This window comes from Diceros bicornis, chromosome 32, assembly GCF_020826845.1.
Source record: "Diceros bicornis minor isolate mBicDic1 chromosome 32, mDicBic1.mat.cur, whole genome shotgun sequence".
NCBI lineage: Eukaryota > Metazoa > Chordata > Mammalia > Perissodactyla > Rhinocerotidae > Diceros > Diceros bicornis.
The window spans coordinates 14,344,799-14,365,587 of record NC_080771.1 but is presented as its reverse complement, the minus strand read 5'-3'; the positions used below and the strand labels follow the sequence as shown (position 1 = coordinate 14,365,587).

The 20,789-nt window shown below is 38.0% G+C and overlaps 1 protein-coding gene across 1 annotated transcript; it reads left to right on the top strand.

Annotated features, from left to right (window-relative positions):
- The first annotated feature begins 7,578 nt into the window (after positions 1-7,578).
- LOC131395938 (ferritin heavy chain-like) lies at positions 7,579-8,633 on the top strand. Its single transcript, XM_058527710.1, has 2 exons — positions 7,579-7,584; positions 8,181-8,633. Exons 1-2 carry the CDS (start codon positions 7,579-7,581, stop codon positions 8,631-8,633), a joined length of 459 nt encoding a protein of 152 aa, XP_058383693.1.
- The last annotated feature ends 12,156 nt before the right edge of the window (positions 8,634-20,789 follow it).

Below are 20,789 nucleotides of genomic sequence, written 5' to 3'. Positions count from 1 at the left end.
TTATCCATTTTGGAGTACTCAGATCTTAATGATCTCAGTTTCATTTATTAAATCATCCAATTCTCATGATAACCATTGTGGTAGTTAGGGCAGGGGCTATTATTCCCATTTTTGTGTCTGGCAAATATTTGCCTTGAACTCTATTAAGACACATTCTCCTTCTTTCATCCAATTAATCACCAAGGTCTCTCCATTCTTTCAGACCATAAAAACAGAGGGCAGAATACCTGAACAGTCAGTGTAGTCAATAACAATTCTCTGTGTGAATATGTCTTTCTCTTATCCATGGCCTCAATTAAGAACACATCAGCATTATGAAGCAAAGAAAATACCTTGACATTTTCCAAATCTCGAGAAAGCACAAAGCATTCAATAACGAGATTTCCATTCCCTCCTGCATTTCCTACTGCAGGGTCTATAAGTGTTCCATGCAGATGGCTGTCAAGCAGGCCTGGGAACAATATTACAAACAAAAGCTGCCTGGTGGAGCCAGAAAAGGAACCCTCTATCCTCTGCCTGCAGATTTGAAATGACCTCTGCTTGAAGCCTTTGCCTTCATTAGTGGAAAATTCTTTGCTTCACATTTGGAGCCATGGGCTCAAGGGATGTGGGCTAATGTTCTCTAAATTGGGTTTAAGATTAGACTTCAGTCCTAATATCCTGCCATATTTAGAGTATTAAAGAACCTTAATTTCCTCCAAAGGGAGCCAAATTTAATCTCTCTCCCAGGTGGGCCCTCGGAAATGTGTGCCATAGCATAGAAAGACCCTAGACCTCTTTGTCCACCTTGAATACCTTCACTTAAAGGGTATCCAAATCAGCTTCCCCCCCCATGAATCAGTAAGCAGTGATTTGGAAGAAGACTTCACTTGGGCCTCATATGGCACCATGTCTGTTAGATACACGACCCAATAAAAAATCCAGGCCCATTCCAAGGAGAACTATTTGAATTCATTGCACAAGCCACTGTCTTGCTGAATCTCCTCCCCAACTGAGGAAAAACAATAAGCTTATATCAATAACAAGAAAGGGTGACTATACAGCTTTTCAGTAGAGAAGAGGCCAATTCAAAGATCAGAGGATAATCGAGAATCAAAATTCACAGGAAATCCCAATAAGTCTCAAGATGCAGTTGGAGAGCATTTTCCTTGACCACATCTCCTTCTCTTCTTGTAGTAAAATATAAATTGGAGGCTTTATAATAATTGAAACAAAATACCGTACCCCTTAATATCATAAAATTGTCATTATGGATTTTAAACATAGTAACAGAGCAAAAAGATTATGCGATTTCAATACGTGTTCTCTTTATTCATTCATCTATTATTCATTTACTCATTTGAGAAGTATTTAGCGTCGATTTACCCTATGGTAGGCATTGTTCTAGACAACTGGGTAACATCACTAAACAAGATCCATAGCATCTGCTCTCCATGTGTTTACAGTATTGTGAGGGAGACAGACAGTAAACAATAAACATAATGAAAATATTTTGTTGTTGAGATGTGTATTCTCTAAATGTTAATCTTATTTTATTTTATGTCAGGTTTTTTAAATCTCTCTGAATCCATTTATTCACAAAACTCTACCTTCTTAAAGTACTTTAAAAAGTCTAATTGAGGTGTGTTTGTGTGTGTGTGTGTGTGTGTGTTTAGAGGGGTATGATAACAGTACAGCAATTTGCCTAAATTCAAGTCTTAACTAATTTATAAATGAGGAAACTGGGGAATAGATTCCAGGCAGTCTGCCTGATTCTAAAGTCATCCTGGTACTACTATGCTACACTACCTCTAAGAAACAATGCCACAGACATGAATGAATAAAAGCAGGATTGTTATTGTTTTAATAATTTATTTTTCCTTCTCTGTGAATTCTATGTATCCTGATAGAGTTCAATCACCATTCCTACTTTTTGTTTTCTTCTCTATCTCTCTCCCTTCTTTTTCCTCTTTCTTTCTTTTTTCCTCTCTCCCTTCCTCTCTCTCACTCACTCTTTCTTCCCTTCCCTCAATCTTTCTTCCGTTCAACCCTCTCTTCTGTCTTCCTTTCTTTCTCTCTATGTATCATTTCCCTTTCTCCACATTATTTATTTTTGATAAACCCTTCCTTCTCATCTTCTTCCTTCTCATCTTCTCATCTTCTCGCCAGAAGCCCAGTCTAAGTATCTGCTCCTCTGTGTTGTCAGAGTGACTTGCTACCCACTTGATGTCTGGAGAGAATTCATAGTTTTTTTGCAATTGTCTGTATACTTGTCTGAGACAATAGAATCCAGTACTTAAGAGGTGGAGATTAGAGGAAAAATATCTGTGAGAAAGGTAACCGTCTCCTGAGATCATACTCACACACACACACACACACACACACACACACACACACGCATTTGGGACCGCTCCTTCCCCCATTCCATGCAAAGCTAGAAGCTATGTACAGTTAATGCTTCAAAAAATATTTGTTTTTGGCATATTTAAGTTGTTTAGTGAGCCCATTGATCTTCCTTTACTGGGAACCCATCTTATAATAAATAATCTTATCAGCACAAAATGAGCCAATTATAAATAAAATGATTTTCATGTGCAATATAACAGCTCTCAAAGATTTTAGGTTTTTAACTATTTCTATCCCATAGATATTTGCTAAAAGTATGCATATGGGAAGTAATAACTTTAGCATGCAATTGAGGGGCCACAGCCTCTCACTCAATTCCCTAAAAATATCTCTATAATATTCTTGTACTAACATTGCTATAACCTGTGACTGGAAGGTTCCTGTTTCCCCTTCCTCTTTCCATTATTGCTTATACTAGCCAGGTACAATTTCAACTGCCATGTCACTCTGCTCTCCTTCTTTCAGACTATCTGGAAACAGTGAAAAGTAAACATAAAAATTTGCAGAATGTCAAGGGACTTGCCATATTTTCAAATTTATGTGTATATTCTCCATAAGTGATGTGGACCTAAAGTTTCCTCAACAAAACTGATTTTCAAAAACTATCTGTTTTACATAAAATATAGTAAGACATTGGTCAAATTTACTACTTTAACTTCGTCCTCGATAAAATGTGGATCTAAATGACTATCGGTTTTACATAAAGTACGTCAAGTCAATGGTCCAGATTGCTATTTCTAACTTCTGCAAACTCATCTCCTTCCATTTGCCATGCCTCTTCTACTTGTACCTCTATGCTTCTGCATATATGGTTTCCTCTCTTTGAATGCCCCAATTATACCTCCTCTTTGTACATCTGGCAAATTTGAATTCTTCCTCAGAGAATAATGCTATTGTGAGGGCATCCCTAAGTTCCAGCACATCCAGTCCCTGCAGATAGCAGTAGAGATGGCTATACCTGAAACACCATGGTGGTACATGCAAAGCAAGTGATAAATACCATAAGAGAATAAACACCATCAATTGTTTCTATGCCTGTGTACTCACTAGATCATTAACTTCTAGTAAAACTAGTCATCACTGTTTCCTTATGACCCAGCAGAGAACTTCACAAATAGTGCACATACAGTGAATGTTGGCTCCATAAGAACAATGCTGCCCTACTTTTCCAGTCTCATCTCAGGCCAGAATTTCATTGACAGCAGCAATAATAAACCTTAGGGAGTGGGGCAGGAATCTAATATCCAGAGTTACCACATCATATTATTTAAAATGTCTAGCTTTCAACAACAACAACAAAAAGTGAAATATGCAATGAAACAGGAAAGTATGGTCTATCCCTAGAAAAAAAATTGGCCAATATAAACTGTACTTGAGGAAGCCCAAATTGTACTTACTAGACAAAGACTTTAAAGAAGTTATTTTAAATATGTTAAAAGAAACTATTCATAAGAATTAAAGAAAAGTATGATAAAAACGTTTCACCAAATAGAGACTATCAATAAAGAGAGACAAATTATTAAAAAGAAACAAATGGAAATTCTGGAGTTGAAAAGTGCAAAAACTGAAATGAAAAAAATCACTAGAAGGATTCAACAGTAGATTTGAACTGGCAGAAGAAAGACTGCTGAACTGGAAGACAGATTTGGTCAATATAAAAATAGACAGGAAAAAAGACTGAAAAAAATATGAAAAGTGGGAAACAGGCATATGAAAAGATGATTCACATCATATGTCACCAGTAATATGCAAATCAAAACAACAAGATATCACTACACACCTACTAAAAAGACCCAAATCCAGAACAACAGGTATTCTCATACATTGCTGGTGGGAACGCAAACTGGTACAGATACTTTGGAGGACAGTTTGGTGGTTTCTTACAAAACTAAACATGCTCTTACCACATGACACAGAAATTGTCCTCCTTGGTATTTATCCAAAGGAATGGAAAACTTAACGTCCATAAAAAAATCCACACATGAATATTTATAGCAGCTTTATTCATAATTGCCAAAATTTGGAAGCAACCAAGATGTCCTGCAATACATGGATGAAAAATAAAGAGTAGTCCATCCAGATGACAGGATATTTTTCAGTGGTAAAAAGAAATAAGCTATTAAGCCATGAAAAGACATGGAAGAACGTTAAATGCCAATTGTTGAGTGAAAGAAGCTAATCTGAAAAGACTACATATTGCATGAGTCCAACTATAGGACATTCTGGAAAGGGAAAAACTATACAAATAGTAAAAAGATCAGAGGTTACCAGGAGTGGAGAAGGGGAGGGATGAATAGGCAGAGCACAGAGGATTTTTAGGGCAGTGAAAATATTCTTTACGATATTATAATGATGGAAACATGACATTATACATGTGTCCAAACTCATAGAATATACAACACCAAGAATGAGCCATAAGGTAAACTACAGATTTATGTGATTATGATTTGCCAAGGTGGGTTTACCAATTGTGACAAAGGTACCACTCCGGTTATTAACATCGATAATTGGTGAGGCTGTGCCTGTGTGGGGGCTAAGAGTATACTGGAAATCTCAATACCCTCCTCTCCATTTTATTGTAAACCTAAACCTATTCTAAAAAATAAAATCTTTAAAAAAAATGAAGTTGGACTCCTACCTAAAACAATATAAAAATGTACCCGAAATAGATAACAGACTTAAATGTAAGAGCTAAAACTACAAAACTCGTAGAGGAAAACATAAACATACATCTTAAGACTTTGGATTAGGCGATGTTTTCCTATATATGACGTTAAAGCACAAGCAGCAAAAGAAATCATAGATAAATTGGATTTCAACAAAATTAATAACTTTTGTACTTCAAAGGACACTATCAAGAAAATGACAATACAACCCACAAAATGGAAGAGAATATTTGCAAATCCTATGTCTGGTAAGGGACTTGTATCTGGGACATTTAACAAAAAATGATGCAATTCAAAAGATACTGAGACATAAAATGAGATAGATAACAAAGATTGGTGCAGTCGTGAAGAATTGTAACCGTCATATGATGCTGGTGTGATTTTACAATGATACATCATTTTGGAAACCTAAAAATGTTAAACAGTTTCTGTCTAACTCCACAAATCCATTCCTAGGTATATACGAGAGAACTTAGAACATATATCTACATAAAAATTTGTACTCAACGGTTCATAGAAGCATTCTTCATAATAGTCAAAAAATAGAAACAACCCAAATATTCATCAACTGGTCAATGGATCTATAAAATGTTGTATATCCATACAACAGAATATTATTCAGCCATAAAAAGGAATGATGTTCTGATACATGCCACAACATGGATGAATTTTAAAAACATTTTGTTAAGTGAAAGAAGCCAGACAAATAAGACCACTACTGTAATTTTGTGTATACAAAATGCCTAGAAAAAGCAAATCTATAGAGACAGAAAGAAGACTCATTTTTGCCAGGGGCTAGGGAAAGAGGGAAGTGCATAATGACTGCTAATGTGTATGAGTTTTCTTTAGGGGGTCATGAAAATATTCTAATATCAGTTGTTATGTACAAATTCATGAGTTTCATAAAAACCACTGAACTGTACACTTTGGAAATGTGAGTTTTATGGCATGTGAATTATATCTCTGTAAATGTAATTTAAAAAAATAACACTTTGAATTTTACATTTATTTGTGTAATTATTTGATTAATCTTCCTTCTCCATTATACTAAACCTCAAAAGGGCAGGAAGTGTATATTTCTCTCCACTCCACATCAACATATTGTATCCACAGTATCTAACATGACTTCTAGGACTTGGTACACATTGAAGAAATGTTAGAATAGTGAAATTTAAAAATGTGTATTGGGGGCCGGCCTGGTGGCGCAAGCGGTTGGGTGCGCGCGCTCTGCTGCGGCGGCCCGGGGTTCGCTGGTTCGGATCCCGGGCGCGCACCGACGCACTGCTTTGGCAAGCCATGCTGTGGTGGCGTCCCATATAAAGTGGAGGAGGATGGGCACGGATGTTAGCCCAGGGCCGTCTTCCTCGGCAAAAAAAGAGGAGGATTGGCGGATGTTAGCACAGGGCTGATCTCCTCACAAAAAACAAAAAAAAACAAAAAACAAAAAACAAAAAAAAAATAAATAAAAATGTGTATTGAAGAATATTATCTATGGTAACACGAATGGGAGTGCTAGACCAAGTATATATCTCTGACGAGAGGAATGTCTTGAGCCACCTTTAGGGGAAAACTGATAACTGTTAAATATCAGTTTTGAGTAAATTCACTCGCATTTCCTGATACTTGAACAGAAATTCTTGGATTAGCAATCATGGCCCCTCATGATAGACATGGTCTATGTCATAAGAGCAAAATGATGAAATAAGTATCTTTTCAATACACATTAGTCCTCTGTATGGATTTATTTCATTTTGCTTGATAAGTTGCTTAGATAATCCTTTGTATGATTACTCAGGTGACAAAAATCAAGTCAGAGTTACAGTCACTCACAAACTACTCAGCAAGGAAGCTTGGAAAAATGAGTGCTTCTGGTTTGCCCTGTAAGAGGTTTTATTCTTGAATGGTGGCAATCATCTTATGTGCTATTGTGGTCTATATATTATTTGACCAACAAGTGTAAAACCACTGGTTGGCAAAGACATGCTCTGCTTTCACAACATTCCTGGTAATTGATAATTGAAGCTGACCTGCTCGGCTCTCCAGTGACAGTGATGTCTTAAGCTGGATATCCTTGCAGTTTAGAGCAGGATTTGACTATAACTTCAGAGTGTCTGTATCTTAAAGTTCTAACCTGTTTTCAGAACAATTTTTTGTTTCTTTTTTTTGCCAAGGTTAAAATATATACATTTCAAAATATCATCCAGGACTCAAAAAATCAACAGAGCTTTTCTTTCATCACTAAAAAATTTGAAACAAAGTAATAACCAATATTTTATACTACCTACTACATATAAGGTGTTTTACATCCTTTAAAAATCGTATTCCCAAATTACGGTTGTACAAACTAATCCCTCAAATTGTTGAGATAAATTTATCAGCGGAGGAGAGCTTAATCCCACAGTGGTAGGAATTGGATTTAATCAAAGATGTGTTTGTTTATTTCTATTACGCCATTGATGCTCAACTAGGGCTGATTTTACCCCCAAGAGACATTTGGCAATGTCTGGAGACATTTGTGGTTGATATTATGGAGGTAAGGAAGACTGTTGGCATTTAGTAGTTAGAAGTTAGGAAAGCAGCTAAACATTCTCCAATGCATAGGTCAGCACCCCACAACAAAGAATTACCCGGCCCAAATATTAAGTTGAGAAACCTCGCATTATACCAACAGTTCCCAACTTTGAATGTATATGAGAATCATCAAGAGAATTTCAGAAATACTGACGTCCTTTCCAAGGAGATTTTGATTTAATTGCTCTGAGTTGTGATCAGGATATTAGGATTTTTAAAAACACCTCTGGGGGCCGGCCCGGTGGCGCAAGTGGTTAAGTGCGCGCGCTCCCCTGCGGCGGCCCGGGGTTCGCCAGTGCGGATCCCGGAGGCGCACCGACGTACCGCTTGGCAAGCCATGCTGTGGCGGCGTCCCGTATAAAGTGGAGGAAGATGGACACGGATGTTAGCTCAGGGTCAGTCTTCCTCAGCAAAAAGAGGAGGACTGACAGATGTTAGCTCAGGGCCGATCTTCCTCACACACAAAAAAATAAATAAAAAATAAAAACACCTCTGCTAAATTTCATATGCAGTCAACTTCGCGAACCATGAGACTATGCAGTGTTGCATCTGCACAAGTTGGGGCTAAGATACTACTCATCAAATGGAAAATTCTACAAGGACTTCCTGCAGGAGTTGTGGGAAGAGAAGGAGCATTCTGAGAAGCTGATATGGCTGCAGAACCAGCACGGGGGCCACATGTGCCTTGGAGACATCAAGAATCTAGACCACAATGACTGGGAGAGCAGCCTGAAGGCCATGGAGTGCACCTTCCATGTGGAGAAGAGTGTGCACTGGAGACTATTGGATCTGCATCAGCTGGCTACTGACAAGAATGATGCCCACCTGTGTGACTTCCTGGAGCATCAATACCTGGTCAAGTCCTTCAAAGAGTTGGGTGGCTATCTCACCAACTTGTGCAAGATGAGGTCCCCAGAAGCCGGCATGGCAGAGTACCTCTTCGACAAGCTCACCCTGGGTGATGGCAGCAAGAACAGAGCTTGGACTGCCTTCCCCATAGCCACAGGATGAATTCTCCTGGTCACCATGCTGGGCATGCATATCTACATAACCTTTTATATACTCTTGTATATGTATATGTATACATACATATATATTCATATTTATCTATATCTATCAATCTAGAGAGAGATTTGTTATAAAGAATTGGCTTCTGTGACTGTGGAGATTGACAAGTCCTACGATCTGCTGTCTGAAAGCTGGAGGCCCAGGAAAGCTGGTACTGTAGTTCCATTCCAAATCTGAAGACCTGAGAAGCAGGAGCGTAAGTCCCTGACAGGGGGTGGGAGAGAAACTAATATCCCAAGTCAAGCAGTCAAAAGCAGTCACTCTGGTCATAAACTTTTTAGTTTATTTGCAATGGAATATCCAAAAATACATCCTGACCTTAATCAGCAACCTCCTCTGCTCTCCTTCTGGGGAACCCAAGGCCTGTTACCACTAAAAGCAAAATGACAGAGAAACTCATTGGTCCACATAGGTGATCCTTCTGGCATTAAGTTAACCAGGAAGGAGGGTAGGAGGCAGACCTGGAAGGAAAAGGCAAAGCTGTTTGGCACACTGGTCATTTTGTTACTGGCTACTCATTTATGCATATTATTTAGCTTATAAAATGTTTTCATGTGAAATATTTCATTAGCTCTCTAAATCTTTAGATAAAATGTCTTAAATGTAGCACTTAGAAATCTTGTGGAAGATGCATAAACTAATAGTTTACATTATAGAGAACAAAGTCCCTAAAGTTACTGACCAATTATAACCTGAGTCTCTTAAAAATGAAAAAAAGTTTGTATTTTTATTTTCTTCCTTTCCTCATTTGCATATTTATCTATTCATTTACTCCTACATTAATTTGACAAAAATTCATTAGCACATTTATTGAGTAGCTACTGTATGTTAGAACCTGAAGACTCAATGAAGATGGACATGGTCTCTGCCATTTGCAATCTAATGGGGAACAATTAAGGTTTGAAAGATTAAGCTTGGGCTATCGGGATATTTTTGAAATCTGTTAAATCAACAAGTTGTCTTGTTAAATTCTAAGTAAGTATCATTTTGTCCAAATTTTTCATTTTGCTGATTATGAAATGATTACATAGTGTATATTGTATAAAGCAGAGTCTAGATCTCAAAGTCCTTGACCCAAAAGTCATTGCTTTTCCAAACTCAATTACCACTCTAGAATGGATTTTACCATTAAAAATTTGTCATCTTCATCTGTAAATGATAGTTGGTTCTTGCCCTTTTTTCTCCTTGTTTTAAAGATATCCCAGCCTTGACTTTTATCAAATACATAAAATACTTATTTCTCACAATACCTGAATATGATTTTTATGAGAAAAATCATGAGTAGAAGTAGATTCCTTACATTCTGACTACAAATAGCCAAATCACAGAATATAGAAAGTTCAATATCAGCACCTTAGATTTTAAATAATCATATAAATGAAATTTAAAATTGTGAATCCTTTCAACTACCCAAGTTAATTCTTTTTTTTTTTTTTGTGAGGAAGATCGGCCCTGAGCTAACATCTGCCAATCATCTTCTTTTTTTTTGCTGAGGAAGTCTGGCTCTGGGCTAACATCCCTGCCCATCTTCCTCCACTTTATGTGGGATGCCACCACAGCATGGCTTGCCAAGCGGTGCATCGGTGTGCGCCCAGGCTCCAAACCGGCAAACCCCGGGCCGCCGCAGCAGAGCGTGCGCACTTAACCGCTTGTGCCACCAGGTCAGCTCCCCAAGTTATTTCTTTAATAATTGTTCTGAACTCTATGTTTCGTTCACAACAATTCAATCTAATTTAAATAAATAGGAACTACGTACAAACTGTGCAGGGAGAGATTTCTTTTTTTTTTTTGAAGAATAAAATCCTTTAATGAAGTTCCAAGAATGGAAAAGCTCCATTATGCAATTTCTCAATAGTTAATTATTCTATTATTAATGCTGCCCTAATTTTAATAAATTATCTGGAGATAAGAATGGCAACTTCAGAGTCTGCGTCTTTGTTCTGCATTTATAAGTTGATCTAGGCATTGCTGTTTAGATGGGAAGAGTGTTTTCCCCCATAATATATCAAAATCTTAAATCAGACAACAGGTTAAGCCCGCCAAAAAAATAAATAACTAGATTAATAAATATTCCAAAAATATGAAACCTCAATCACTGGAAAGAATCTACTAGGACCAAGAGTGAGCATTCATACAAAAGCTGAGGGTGGCAAATAGGAATTCCATATGGTGTCTCCACTACTATGTTCATGAATAAAATTATTCAACCTCTTAATGCAAACCACTAGATCGTGCATGAATTGTTCTCTGAACACCTTTTCCACGCTAACTCCTGCTACTGTTTCCCTATGCTCTCCAGGCACACAGTCCTTCACTTTGTTTCTGGAACAGGGAAAGCTTGTTCATGCCTCAAAGCCTTTGTGCCTACTGCTCCCTCTGTCTGGAATGTTATTCCTCACAAGGCTGGCTACTCATCATTCAAGCCTCAATTCATAAACCCTCTCCTCAAAGCTTTCCTTATTATCACCTTATTTTATTTTTTCTGTTGATTTTATCTGATAGTTTATCTGAAATTATTTCATGTATCGGTTCACTTATCTATCCTTGTCTCTGCCACTGGAATGTAAGTATCAGGAGAACTGGGTTTTTGAATGGTTCATTGATGTTACCATGGTGTCAAGAATAGAGCCTGGCTCAAATAGGTGCTCAATAAATATTTTATGAAAGATTGGATTATGCCATGAGAGATAGTTTAATATAGCGATCAATAGTGTAAAACCTAAAGCTAGAGTCCCCAGATTCACAATCTGGTTCTACTACTTTTTAGCTATGTAGCCTTGGATGCCTTAGTCTCCTCAACTCTGAAATGGTAATAATAGTATCCATCTCACAAGTTGTTTTGAGAATTAAATAGGTTTATATTTGTGAAGTGTTTTGGAGTATGCCAGGCATATAGCAAGTGTTAGATAGGTATTGTTAAATGCCTGTATGTGTGCAGGTGTGTGTGTGTGTTTCACCCATAATTTCTGTGATTAGTTTTAGAATTTTTCTCAAAAAGCTGTGCAGGCTGTGACCATTTGAGGTGAAACCTCTTTGCTATCCCTGGTCTAAAGATCTATTTGCTTACACTCACTTGCACCTGTGTGTGTGTTTCATTAATTTAAAAAATAGCTGATTTGGTTTGCTACGTCGTTACAATTAAGAAAACTGAACGCTTCATAGAGGTCATTACCCAGAATCCAGTGACACAGTTAACAACCTTGATATTTGTATAGCTTCAGATAGAGAAGGTGGTCTCCAACATCTTTGCCAGCCCCCACACGCCCTTACTCATCCTCCTTAATGACAAACACTGCCTGTCTGGATTCAGATATGTCCTATTTAGGTTTATCAGTGTCCTTGACTTCCCATGCCTATGATCAGCCCCCATCTTCTGGTGGTGGTGTCTGGTTGAAGGTCCCCTGTCTTTGCTCCACCTACCCAGGGCTGTTATCAGCAATAGCAACAGCCTCTGCTTCTAGTGCATTCAATGTTCTTCCCTTCCAAGCCACTGAGGTCTTGCTCAGTTGCATGCTTAGCTGTCAGAGTAAGTTAGTTTCCTGTAATTCCGTTGCTTGAACTCCCATCTAGGGGGTTTAGATAAGTACAAAATACAAAAGAACAATTTGTAAACACATGTTTCTATAGCTCTGAACACAGTGCGGAGGAACAAGGGGGAGTCAGAACTCCCTGATCTAATCTTTGGAATTGTAAGGAAGTCATGACTATTTTGACTTATTTAATTTTATAGAAATAGCATTTGAGCTTAATGTGACTAAGGTTTTGGTTTCCACGTGTTAATTGTTTTAAGATTTTCCTCATTTAATAATGCACAGAGTAAGTGATAGAAACAAAATTATCTCATATTTGTTTTAGATATTTTCCTTCTAACGTGTAAAGTGAAACATCATTTAATTTGTAGAAAGGGGCTCAAAAAACGACTCAGTGAAAAAAGAAAGTGAAGAGAGCCTTGGGTAAAGACCTGGAATATATGTTTTGCTGGTTTTGTTTTTCCCACAAAATGCTGTATGTCTGGCACCTCATACTAAGTACTTTGCTCACTGTTGAGGAGACAGAGTTTTTTTAAACAGAATCCCTGCTTTCTAGGAACTCAGTCTCCTGGGGAGACTATAAAAGGTACATAAATAATGTGAGACATGAAGTGAAAGATCATACAGAAAGAGATGCTTACAATAATCTGAGACTGGAACAAACCAGTTACAAATTTCCACATTACAGTCAGACAACATGTTGTCAAATGAAGTCCCATCCCAGTATGTTGGCCAGTGTTCTGAGAGCTGGATCTGGAAATGGAAGAACCCAAATAGAAATGAGAAACTTTAAAATCCTGCCCATGTAACACGCCAGAGAGAGTGAATTTTCTATATGGAGTTCTCCATTATCACAGGCAATATAATTCTCCTTTTTGGGCCTCAGAAACTTCACTTAAAAATGGTGAATTTGGGTGAGAAATATCTATGATATCTTTAAGATCTAACAGTCTATGCCTGCTAAGACTTGTCTCCCAACCCATCCTATTTTTTTTCCAACATATTTACCAGATTTGTTAACTTTATGCTTAATCTAATGCATAAAAATACTTTTCCAGGCCTTAATGCTTACAGAGGTACGTATGTGAATGAAGTGCTACTACAAAGGGGAAAAAATCAAATAAATTGAGAGAAACAACAGAGGAATACCTAATTCTCAGAGTTTTACACGAGTTCTTCTAGGAAAGCATTATAAATTAGCCGCATGGTGAGAGTATATGATTTACTTTTTGGAGCTACTTTGTGAACGTAGTGAAATAAATTCGCATAAGGTTGGAGAAGACGGAAGAAAAAAATGATGAACAGTAAAAGATGTAGTGTTGTCTTAAGAACCAATTAAGCGAACTTTGCTACTGAAGGGACCATACAGCTAAGGGTCTTAGCTATGGTGCTTCTCCCATTTGGGTAACTGGTTCAAATCCAGCACATGCTGCTAGTAATCAAAAGCAAATCTAGCAGATCACTCTTTCAATGTGTGCAGAAACCAAATTGATGGGCAAAATTCAATCTCTTAAACCAGTGCCTGTCACCAACTCATCCACTGATCTTGTATTAAAAAAAAAAATGTTAAGAGGAAAGTCAACTCAATATTAAAGCTAAACTTCTCTTCTTTTCTGGGTCATTAGTAAGTCAACTAACACTGATTGACAGTCTACCCTATGGTAGGTATTTACTAATTGCTAATTTACTAATTACTAATAGCAAAATGGGCACGTTATTACTTTTACAGAACTTACAATCTAAAAGAGAAGGCAAATGATGAATGAATTTGGTGGAAACCTACTTGCCCCTCATGATAGGGACTGATGCTTGAGCAGCGGGTTGGTTATTCTACCAACCACATCTATTTTCATCCTTTTCTGCCTTGCTATGGACCCTGGAGGCTGAAAACTATTGAACTGCTTTATCCAGGCTCCTTTGGATACCAGCTGAGTTTGGACCAATGGGAGGCATCAGCCAGAGACAGGAGAGCCAGAGGAAAGAGAAGTCAGGACATTTCTTTCTCATCTATTTTCTTGCATGGCTGTGGTTTTGGCCAGGGCTGAATTCATTTACTTGCTGCCACGGCTCCTAGAGAGCAACTTCTCTTTCGAGGTTCCAGATCGTGCTTGGCTCTAGTAACACCACTTCATCATTTTCCTCTTAAGGTCTGGGGGTAGAAATATCATCCGGCTGCCAGAAGTTAGATGTTTCACTATCCCTTGTTAGTTTCCTTAAAATGGCTCATACCCGTGCAAATGTCCCTTCATTAAACTCTCATGAATTAAATCATCTTAGTGTTTCATTTGTTGAACCTTGATGATATGATTAGCAAAACTAAGAACATGGTTAAACTGGAATCAAAATGACTGTTCAAAACTTAAGCAAAAATTTTAATTTAAACATATAAATATATATTCATTTGTTTTTTTAATGTAAGGAAAATATATTTTCTTGGAATATGTATTTATTATTGCCTATATTTCATGATTCTCACTTATATTGTGTTGGGACTCAGGGCAGGCCACCGCAAAATATGTCAAAGTTGCATACTGATTATTTTGAACTAAAGTTACTTGAGAAACAGCCAGTGCAATAAAGACACCCTCACCCTCCTCTGTCTCCCTGAAAGCATGAAATAAATCTCCCATGAGAAAGATACCCTCTTGCACCAAGAGGTAGAGAGACATCCTTATTGCCAGAGATACAGAATTCAGGGCCAACAAGGCTATGTAAACAAACTCTGCTTAGTTTCTTCACTAATTAGGACCTAAGCCTAACTTTCTTTGTCTTGTCAGTTCTTCACAAATTTAATTTTTCTTTGTCTAAAAAATATAAAAGCTGCCTGCATTGCTCATTTCTTTAGGTCCCATATCTATGAGACTTCCATACATATGAATCACATTTGTTTCTTTTTCTCCTGGTAATCTGCCTTGTGTCAATTTAATCATTAGACCAGCGAAAACAACCCAGAAAGGTGGGGGGAAATTTTCCCCTCCCTGACACATGCATCCTGTCCAATTTCCGATTTCAATTTCATAGAGGTGAGATGAGAACTTACACTTGTAAAATAAGTACAGCATCCATTTGGAATTTCTCCCGCTCTTTTATATTGCTTCTTGCTCACTTAAAGTAGGAACAATTTTTTTTGCAACCTTCTTTATTGTGTCTTTATAAAATATTCCATTGTGCTTTCATAAATGTAGCCATTCCTTCTTTCTGCACTCTAATTAAATATTGCATAAACAATGAAATACAATAAGTAATTGCAATGAAAAGTACAAATGGAATAAATAGGTTGGAAACAAACACAATGTATTTGAATAAACAAACAATGCAAATAGCAGCAGCAAAGTGTCAAGGCATAGTAGAAGCGCCTATTGGCTTTGTGTCTATGTTTTTACCCAGGAAATGTACGTTAATTAAAACAATATTGTGGTTAATTAGAAGAGGATTATGAGAGTTTTACTGTTCAATATGAACATTTATAAATGTTTGTTTCATATTGGTTTCTTTTTGTTTGATTTGTGAGGAAGATTGGCCCTGAGCCAACACCTGTTGCCAATCTTCCTCTTTTTGCTTGAGGAATGGTGGCCCTGAGCCAACATCTGTGCCCATCTTCCTCTATTTTGTATGTGGGTTGCTGTCACAGCAAGGCCACCAACAAGTGGCGTGGGTCCACACCCCGGATCCGAACCTGCGAACTCAGGCCGCCAAAGCCGAGCGTGCCAACTTAACCATTGTGCCACTGGGCCAGCCCCTCATATTGTTCTTAAAGTCCTGAAAAGACATACTGTACATATTACTAAATTACAACCAGCCGCTATTTAAAATGTTGAAAATTACAACTTTGTAATAAGACAGCAGCTATTCACGTGGTCTTTATCAAATTTGTCATGCATGATTTATTTTGAAATATGAAAAAAACACTATAATGTACTACAAATCTGTGGAAATTTTAATATTATCCCTACAATAATGATTATTATAATTGCCAACATAATGTCTATTATTTCTCAGAACAGTTTCAGTTGTTCATAAATAGACTTATCATAGGTATGCAGAAGAATTACGTTGTTCAGTGTGACTTGGAGTTGCCCTCTGCCTAAATCTTCTCCATCATCAATAAAATCAGAGCTGCAAGCCTGCCATTCAACCACTCTGGATTTCACTTCCTCCCCGCCAGTCTCCCCACTGGCCCCACCTCCTCATCCACTTTAATTCTCTAGCTGTGAAAAAGGCAATATCCTGCTTGTGATATTGGACGAAAGAAAAGCTAACAGGCTTGAGAACTGAAAATTTGTTTTGTTTTGTTTTGAATTTTAAGGCAATATACTGTGGTTAATTTCTCACTTCTAAAAAATATTGCTATGTAAATTCCTATAAATTATTCTGAAAACAAATTTCCATGTAAATTCCTGTGTTTTCTTTGCAGCATTACACTTTGGATGTGAGACTTGGATACGGATTTAAAATTCTTCCCAGTGAAGTTGAAACAGGAAGTCTCATGTATAATGTGTTCTTGGATTTCCTGTGTGCATGTAGGAGAGAGAAGGGGAAAATTATGCCCATATCCCACCATTGCCCAAAGAGAAGGACTGGACTAACCTGTTTGGATCAGAATTCCAAGACATTGAAATCTTACTAAGGGAGTGTGTGTTATCTCTTAGACATACATACAGAAGAGCTTACAATGCACAGATAGGATGTCCTGGGTCTTCATTAAAATAATTGTTCATGGCTGGGTGCATAGATGAAACATTAGTGGCCTTATTTTGACAATTGCTGAAGCTCCGTGATAAATACACTAGAATTAATTACACTATTCTCTCTGCTTTTATGTATGTTTACAGTTTCCCATAGTATGTTTTTTGTTGTTGTTTTGTTTTTATTTCACCCAATGTGGGCTTTCTCTCACACTGTACTGTCTTAGATCAGACACAGCCACTAAATCTCTAACTCATTTCTTCTCCATCGTCTCCTCCTCCACCCCGTACACTGGCTATGCAGTCACCTCAAGCTCTACAGAGAATCGAGGTTAACTGATTTTAAGTTCAGGGAAATGTAATCTACCTTCTGCTTCAAGTCCAAACTACATCCCCTCTCCCCATTTGCCAGAGTTCTGCAGTGAGCGTTTTCTCAATAATAATAAGAAAAGGACACCACATTTCCCATTGGGCATGAGTCCATGGGATATTTCTCCCTTGGGAATCTCAGAGGCAAGAATGGTAGCTGGATTAAGGCAGGATCTATATACTGGTCCCTTAGCCTAGTACAAACTTAACATCATAAACTGTACCATAAACCCTAGTGTATCCTAAATACTTAACTTAGAGGTCCTGCCTTTATTCATCTTGATAAGGAGTATCAAGGAGTATTTGTAGCCCTCTAGCTACAAATTTGAGCCCTATCCTCATATTCTCTTTCAATAGCCCCGTATTCAGTCAATCCCCAAATACAGATAATTTTTTCTCCAACATAAGTGAGATCTGCTGCCTCTTCTCCATCCCTGCTCACACCTGTTTTAATTCAGAACTAATTATTTCTCATCTGGACTATTTATTTTTGTTGTTTTTTTTGGATGTCTTTTTGGTGAGGAGGATTGGCCCTGAGCTAACATATGTTGCTAATCCTCCTCTTTTTGCTTGAGGAAGTTTGTCCCTGAGCTCACATCTGTGCTAATCTTCCTCCATTTTTTGTGTGTGGGTTGCTGCCACAGCATGGCTTGATGAGTGGCGTGTAGGTCTGAGCCCGGGATTTGAACCTGCAAACCCCAGGCCACCAAATCGGAGTGCGCGAATTTAACCACTACACCACCAGGCCGGCCCCTCATCTGGACTATTTTAAGGGCGTACTTACTAGACTCTTTGCTTCCAGCTAATTACCAAGCTACCCATTCTCCAGATTGTTTGAGGGGAGGGTGGTCTTTCTAAAATCACTTCCAAGCTTCTACTATTCTTCTGTTTAAATTGTTGGATACCTCCCCTCTCCTACCTGTGAAATACATCCTCCTTCAAGAAAGCGGTAAAGTTCCTTATTAAGACACGCATTGTCCCACTTCCTGTGCCAGCTCACCTATCATCACTTCCTGTGCTCCAGCCACAGCAAAACTTTGACTAGACCTCAACCATGCCTTACTTTTCTTACCCCCGACATTTGCACTCTCTTTCCTTCCTCATATTCCTGTGAATGTTCAAAACGATTATATTCTTCATTCTTTATTTTCCATTATCCCAAGTTCTTTAGCATGTCTACTAAACTGTTTCTTACTTTTCCTTAAGAAATGAGTTAATATTGAAGTTACTATTTGCATTTCAATAAGACTGGAAAATCCTTAATGCAGTGGGTGGAGATTGGGTGTGTGTTTGTGTGGGTCTTTATGATTTGGTACGTTAACCTTTCCATGGCCAGCACAACTATAGGGATTCTTCACCAAGCCTTTTGAAAATCTGGTTATTGAGAACAATACCACTCAAGGTAAAGTTCAAGCCCTTTAGCATGGTATACAAACTCTGCCAGACCTGGCACTTACATCCCTCTTTAGTTTTAACTCCAGTCACAGCTTGCCCTCCTAATTTAACCTTTATTACTAATGAACGACACACCTTGCCCTTTCACACCTCCACACCATTATGCTTGCTCTCCCCTCTCCCCTTTCTACCTTTACTTATCAACTAACTTCCACTTACCTTTCTAGACTCATCTCACTCATCATCACCTTTTAAAGGCTCCCAATATCTTTGTCCATGCAGTTCCCTCTTCAGAGAGACCATTCCATATCTCTCTTACTTCCTAATAGTTACTAAATTTTTGAGATGCATCTTAGAGAAAAGATATAAAACCCTCCTTGGATGTGTTGACACTTAAATACCTGTTCCTTCTACTTATTTACATGACATTTTATCAAGATTATGTGTGTAAGTGTATCTTTTAAAATATATTCTCCTTTAGAAAAAGGCCTTTCTCTGAGTCAACTTTGTGCCAGCCACTCTGCTAGACATCTGCAATAAATAGTAGATAATCTAATTATCATGCATGTAACAGCCTTCAGCCTTATTCTGTGCCTGGCTGAACGCCATTCTGCTCATAGACAATCTCATCTTTGGTTGCTGTTTCTCTGTTTAACTCCAGACCCCACCCTCTGTCAGTATGAAGGAAGATGGAGAAAGAATAGCCCTATTAAGAGAACAGCTCTACAAAGCACTTGCTTTATCTCATTTGAGTCATGTGGAAAATTGCAAGGGGAAGGCAAATGAGGCCCTCATCAAACAATGGAAAGTGACTTTGGGAAGTGACATTTGGAGTGGAGGATTCATACCTGAGGCAGATCTTTGGTGGTCAAATTTTCATTGATAAATATGAGACAGACACTGGAACAAGCTTGAGTTTTAGAAATAAAGAGAGGAATGAGAGCTAATCTTTATTGACCTTCTGCTAAGGCCTGACCTACTGGTTCATTCAACAGCAACTTCCTAGTGACCACCTATTCTGTGCCTGGCATGGAGCTAGGTAGTGGAATTTCAATTGTCAGAAAACATATCCAATGAAGATTTTGCCGTCACAGAGCTTACAGACCAGTTGGAATACAGGTAATTGCTCACCAATACTCTGAAACTAACAAATGCTTTGACAGAGGAAATATCGGGGACATGGAAGAATGTACAAGCCTGCGGGTGATTTCTATTTTGTTGAGACTCTCCCACTGACTCATAGGGACTGGCTTTAGAACTGAAAAGAAAATGCTATAGAAAATATAAAGTTTTTTGTGGACATCTAATGTTTAGAACTGAGGCTCTTGTTTGCTTATCTATGAAAAGAAAGAAGACAAGATTTGAAGACAAAATGATAAATATAAGCCCCAGTTTTGCCACATTTTTACTGACTAATCTTGAATAAATCACATCACCTCCCTGAACTTGAGTTTCCCTGGCTGCAAATGTAAGCACTGATATCTGACTTGACAGATTCTAACCTATGAGAGGCTCAATTAGGATGATAAAGGGGAAAAAATATTTTGTAAACCATTAAGAACTATGTGGATTTTGTTATTAGTATTGTTGCTATGTGAACCAGCCTAGGGAGTTTGGGACTAAGCAGGTTAAGACTTAGTATAAACTTATATGACTAAACAGATGGTGGTTCTGGACTGGTGAATTTCAAGAACTCCTTGCATTTCCACACCAAAGTTTCTCCTGTTTTAAAGGTTTGGTTTTCTCTTCCCTGAAAGGATGAGTTTTAGAAAAAACAAATAATTATTATTAGACTTTGTCTAAGACTCCTTGGTGGTGAAGTTTCCGTACATAACATGAGACAGGCACTGGGACAAGTTTGGGTCTGTTTGGGGCCAGTAGTGGGCATTGTCAGTGTTCTGTCCAGCCCCAGCCCCCAGGGCCTTCTTACCTGTTCTTGGTACTGAACCTCTTAATCTCAAGTTTGTGTGCCTGATGCACAGCAAGCCAAACACTGAGAAATCAGTGCTTGGAGATGGAGAAAGATTTATTTGAATTGGCCAAAATGAGAAGGTGGGATCCTAAGTTCGCTCAAATCTGTCTCCCCAAGAACAGAAAGCAAGGGGGTTTTATAGAGCTAA